Genomic DNA, 6,000 nt, shown 5'->3' with positions numbered 1-6,000 from the left:
AAATTATTTTTACACAAAGTAAGATATTATATGTGGCTCCATAACTATCTATCTATCATCTTTCTATTCCCAACATATTCTGTAATGAATGTAGGAGCATCAAGGTTTTAATTTTTGCTCTCACATTGTTCAACCAACATCGTTTATAGAGCATGCGCTATCATTATTTTTGATGCAGCAGTAATTAGAATAAATTATCGTTAATATTAGATACATTTTTTTCCAAGTAATGTTGATAACTATTACATTGTTAACATGTTATTCCCCCCTTTTTGTATGATATTGTTTTCAGAGAGAGAACCAGAAGTGGGAAACCTTCTAGTTTCCAATATTACACCAGAAGGTTTCCATTTATCATGGTCAGCAGACGACAATGGGTTTGACAACTTTGTCATTAAAATAAGTGATGCCCAGAAACAGTATAAACCGATAATGATTACAGTACCAGGCAGTGACCGCAAACGAGTTGTAACAGGATTGAGAGATGGCACAGATTATGAAATTGAGCTGTACGGCGTTGCCAGCGGTCAACGCTCTCTTCCAGTAAAAGGAGTGGCCACCACAGGTATTTCAAGAGATGCCAGAGAGTCATTAGCCAATTGGATCATACAGCTCAAAATCAGTAATAGCACATTTATTTTGCACTTTCTTTTTTTATATTTGAGGTCTGGACAGGTAAATTTAAGTCATTTCATTAGGTGTACAGATAACTGATTTCGGAGGAAGCAGATGGATAGATATTCAGAGTAAGGTTCATCGCGCATAAACCTATAACTAAATTAAATACATTTTAGTGGAAAAATAAATTATTTATTAAAAACAAAAACAAAATTATTTAGTGGGAAAAACAAATTATTTTTAAATTAATATTAATTTCTCACAATTTATTTAACTATTAAAAACACAGAAACATTGCATTGTCACTCTAGAGGGGGACATAGCAGTGAGCCAATCAGCAATGGTATACAAATGTATCAACCAATCCCCAATGATGTCCTGCTTAGGAATGGCATAGGAGTGAACTGGGTGTGTGAATTTAACCCCTTTTAATGGGTTAAATATAGTGTTTTATTTTTGCTTTAGAATGTCCTTTTAAGAGAAGTACCAGGCTATGGTGGTAGTTTATAGACTTGTGCAGCACTGATTTGTTTCGGATGAATCATTCAGAACAAATATTCTGAAAATTTTGTTTCTTAGAATATTTGTTTGCTGCCCTATTCGGAATTCGTTACCTTTAAAACGAAACGAATACTGAATATTCTGTAACATTTAGTTTCATTTTAGTTAAAACGAATGTAAATATTCCATTACTGCAGGTGAAAAAGTATTATATACCATGCAGTCATTGGCTGCAAACTCTAATGACTTATTTATAACTGTCTCTAATTAGTCTTAGCAGAGAATGTAACCTAGGTTACAACATAGCAGCACATGTTGCTTTATTGGCACTAAAATTTCACATACCCAATATATACAGCGCTAATAATTAAAAATTAATTTGCATATTATTTTCAGGCTAATCTTTTATTTGAATATATAATTCTCTAGTATCTATTAGTGTTTGATATCCCTTTAAGGGACATAACACCCATTTTGAATTATGATTCAGATAGAGCATGCAATTTTAAAGGGACACTCAAATCAAAATTAAATTTGCATTATTCAGATAGAGCAACAGTTTTAAACAACTTTTCAATTTACTTCTATTTTCAAAATGTGCAAAGTTTTTTTATGTTTACACTTTTTATGTCAGCGGTTCCTACTGAGCATGTGCAAGAATTCACGGCTCACAATATACATATATGCATTTGTGATTGGCTGATGACTGTCACATGATACAGGAAAAGTGAAATTTGTCAGAAAATAATCTACTACTCATTTGAAGTTCAAATTAAGGGGCCTATTTATCAAGGTGCATATGGAGCTAGATTCCCTGTGTTTCCGGCGAGTCTTCAGGCTCGCCGGAAACAGAAGTTATAAAGCAGTGGTCTAAAGACTGCTGCTCCATAACCTGTCCGCCTGCTCTGAGGCGGCGGACAGAAATCGACAGAAATCAACCCGATCGAATACGATCGGGTTGATTGACACCCCCTGCTAGCGGCCGATTGGCCACAAATCTGCAGGGGGCGGTATTGCACCAGCAGTTCACAATAACTACTGGTGCAAGGATAAATGCTGAGAGCGTATGCTGTCGGCATTTATCGATGTGCAGCGGACATGATCCGCAATATCGGATCATATCCGCTCGCACAATCATGAATATGCCCCTAAGTGCTATTCAATTGTCTCTTTATCATGCATTTGTTGATTATGCAAATAGACTGTATTTACTGGTCCTTTAAGAAACTTTCCAATAAACTAATGTTATCTAGTTAGTATTGTTCTCTTGGTGTCCTTTGTTGAAAAGCATATTTAGGTAGGTCCAGGAGCTGCAATGCACAACTGGGAGCTAGCAGCTTATTGATGGCTGCACATATATATGCCTGTTGTCATTGGCTCACCTGATATGTTCAGCTAGCTCCCAGTAGTGCATTGCTGCACCTTCAACAAAGAATTCCAAGAAAATGAATCAAATTTGATAATAGTAGTAAACTAGAAAGTTCTATCTGAATCATGAAACAAAATTGGGTTTTATGTCACTTTAATTGAAATTTCGTCAAATGCCTTTTAAATCAGATCAGAGCTTGTTCTAACATCCGTGGTTAGAGAAATCTTTTTTTGTTTAATTATATAAGGCTATAATGATGCTGCCACTTCATGTGAGAGCAATGAATTCAGTACTAGATGTTTAAAGCGACTGTATACACCAATTTCTTATAACTGCATGCAATAGACACTAATATAAAGAAGAATATGCACAGATCATAGAATAAATATAAAGTATCAAACATACAGAAGCTCTCAGTTTAGAATGGCTGATGAGGTTAGGCTGGGACACACAGTGAAAGGGGCTGGGAAATCAAGAAGAGCAGACCCTCACCCCCTCCCCTGCATATGAAAAGACCCTTTAAGCAACCAGGAGTCTGTAGACATCAGTATACATCTAAACATTTGGGGCTTGTTTTGGTGTCTGAAAATCAGCACAATGTTATTTAAAAATAAGCAAAACTATACATTTATACAAAAACACTACCAGATGGGCTGTATAAATGGATCATCTACAGAGCATTTATGCAAAGAAAAATCTAGAGTACAATGTCCCTTTAACTGTACTACAATATTTGAATCATGACATTGAAATGTCTCAGAAGACAACTTTAATTCCGCATGAGAAGTAAAACAGCACAAATAAGAGTTGTTAGAGTTGTCTGTTAGGTATTTGACAGAATGACAAGAAGCAGAGCGAGGTATTAAAGCGTCATTTATGAAGACGAACGCGCTGTATGCGCAATATGATAAGCAGATGTTTAATGTTTACAGTACTGCTAATACAAAGCCAAAGAATTTCTCATCCAGAAAAGCTGCAGACCTTAGTTCAGCTTTGATTTCTTTGCTATAAATGGCAAGTTTGATGAAGATGCAGCCTAAGGTAAATGCACTCACAGACATAAACAACTAGCGTAAGAGTCTACGGAAAATATTGTGCACTTATACTGATGGCCAATAATGTGCACTTATACTAATGGCCAATAATGTGCACTTATACTGATGGCCAATAATGTGCACTTATACTAATGGCCAATAATATGCGCTTATACTGATGGCCAATAATGTGCGCTTATACTGATGGCCAATAATATGCACTTATACTGATAGCCAATAATATGCACTTATACTAATGGCCAAAAATGTGCATTTATACTAATGGCCAATAATGTGCGCTTATACTGATAGCCAATAATAAGCACTTATACTAATGGCCAATAATATGCACTTATACTGATAGCCAATAATGTGCACTTATACTAATGGCCAATAATGTGCACTTATACTAATGGCCAATAATGTGCACTTATACTGATGGCCAATAATGTGCACTTATACTAATGGCCAATAATGTGCACTTATACTAATGGCCAATAATGTGCACTTATACTAATGGCCAATAATGTGCACTTATACTGATAGCCAATAATGTGCACTCATACTGATAGCCAATAATGTGCACTTATACTAATGGCCAATAATGTGCACTTATACTGATAGCCAATAATGTGCACTTATACTGATGGCCAATAATGTGCACTTATACTAATGGACAATAATGTGCATTTATACTGATGGCCAATAATGTGCACTTATACTGATGGCCAATAATGTGAATTTATACTGATGGCCAATAATGTGCACTTATACTAATGGCCAATAATGTGCACTTATACTAATGGCCAATAATGTGCACTTATACTAATGGCCAATAATGTGCACTTATACTAATGGCCAATAATGTGCACTTATACTAATGGCCAATAATGTGCACTTATACTAATGGCCAATAATGTGCACTTATACTGATGGACAATAATGTGCATTTATACTGATAGCCAATAATGTGCACTTATACTAATGGCCAATAATGTGCACTTATACTAATGGCCAATAATGTGCACTTATACTGATGGACAATAATGTGCATTTATACTGATAGCCAATAATGTGCACTTATACTAATGGCCAATAATGTGCACTTATACTAATGGCCAATAATGTGCACTTATACTAATGGCCAATAATATGCACTTATACTGATGGCCAATAATATGCATTTATACTGATGGCCAAAAATATGCATTTATACTGATGGCCAATAATATGCATTTATACTGATGGCCAATAATATGCATTTATACTGATGGCCAATAATATGCATTTATACTGATGGCCAAAAATATGCACTTATACTAATGGCCAAAAATATGCACTTATACTAATGGCCAAAAATATGCACTTATACTGATGGCCAATAATATGCACTTATACGTATGCTGATGGCCAATAATATGCATTTATACTGATAGCCAATAATATGCACTTATACTGATGGCCAATAATGTGCACTTATACTAATGGCCAATAATGTGCATTTATACTGATAGCCAATAATATGCACTTATACTGATGGCCAATAATATGCACTTATACGTATTCTGATGGCCAATAATATGCATTTATACTGATAGCCAATAATATGCACTTATACTGATGGCCAATAATATGCACTTATACGTATGCTGATGGCCAATAATATGCATTTATACTGATAGCCAATAATGTGCATTTATACTGATAGCCAATAATGTGCACTTATACTGATGGCCAATAATGTGCACTTATACTAATGGCCAAAAATATGCACTTATACTGATGGCCAATAATATGCATTTATACTGATGGCCAATAATGTGCATTTATACTGATAGCCAATAATGTGCATTTATACTGATAGCCAATAAAATGCACTTATACTAATGCCCAATAATGTGCATTTATACTGATAGCCAATAATATGCACTTATACTGATGGCCAATAATGTGCACTTATACTGATGGTCAATAATATGCACTTATACTGATGGTCAATAATATGCACTTATACTGATGGCCAATAATGTGCACTAATACTGATGGCCAATAATGTGCACTTATACTGATAGCCAATAATATGCACTTATACTGATGGCCAATAATAAGCACTTATACTGATGGCCAATAATGTGCACTTATACTGATGGCCATTAATGTGCATTTTAACTGATGGCCAATAATATGCACTTATACTGATGGCCAATAATAAGCACTTATACTGATGGCCAATAATGTGCACTTATACTGATGGCCAATAATATGCACTTATACTGATGGCCAATAATAAGCACTTATACTGATGGCCAATAATGTGCACTTATACTGATGGCCATTAATGTGCATTTTAACTGATGGCCAATAATATGCACTTATACTGATGGCCAATAATAAGCACTTATACTGATGGCCAATAATATGCACTTATACTGATGGCCAATAATAAGCACTTATACTGATGGCCAATAATGTGCACTT

The 6,000-nt window shown here is 35.0% G+C and overlaps 1 protein-coding gene across 1 annotated transcript in view; it reads left to right on the top strand.

Annotated features, from left to right (window-relative positions):
* The window catches only part of TNC (tenascin C), a 115,954-nt gene that overhangs the window by 55,055 nt on the left and 54,899 nt on the right, over positions 1-6,000 (top strand). The window contains exon 12 of the mRNA XM_053695475.1: positions 293-565. Within this exon, the coding sequence (XP_053551450.1) occupies positions 293-565 (273 nt within the window). The remainder of the gene's footprint in view (positions 1-292; positions 566-6,000) is intronic.

Source organism: Bombina bombina, chromosome 12 (assembly GCF_027579735.1).
Source record: "Bombina bombina isolate aBomBom1 chromosome 12, aBomBom1.pri, whole genome shotgun sequence".
Lineage (NCBI taxonomy): Eukaryota > Metazoa > Chordata > Amphibia > Anura > Bombinatoridae > Bombina > Bombina bombina.
This window is presented reverse-complemented; position numbering and strand designations above follow the sequence as displayed.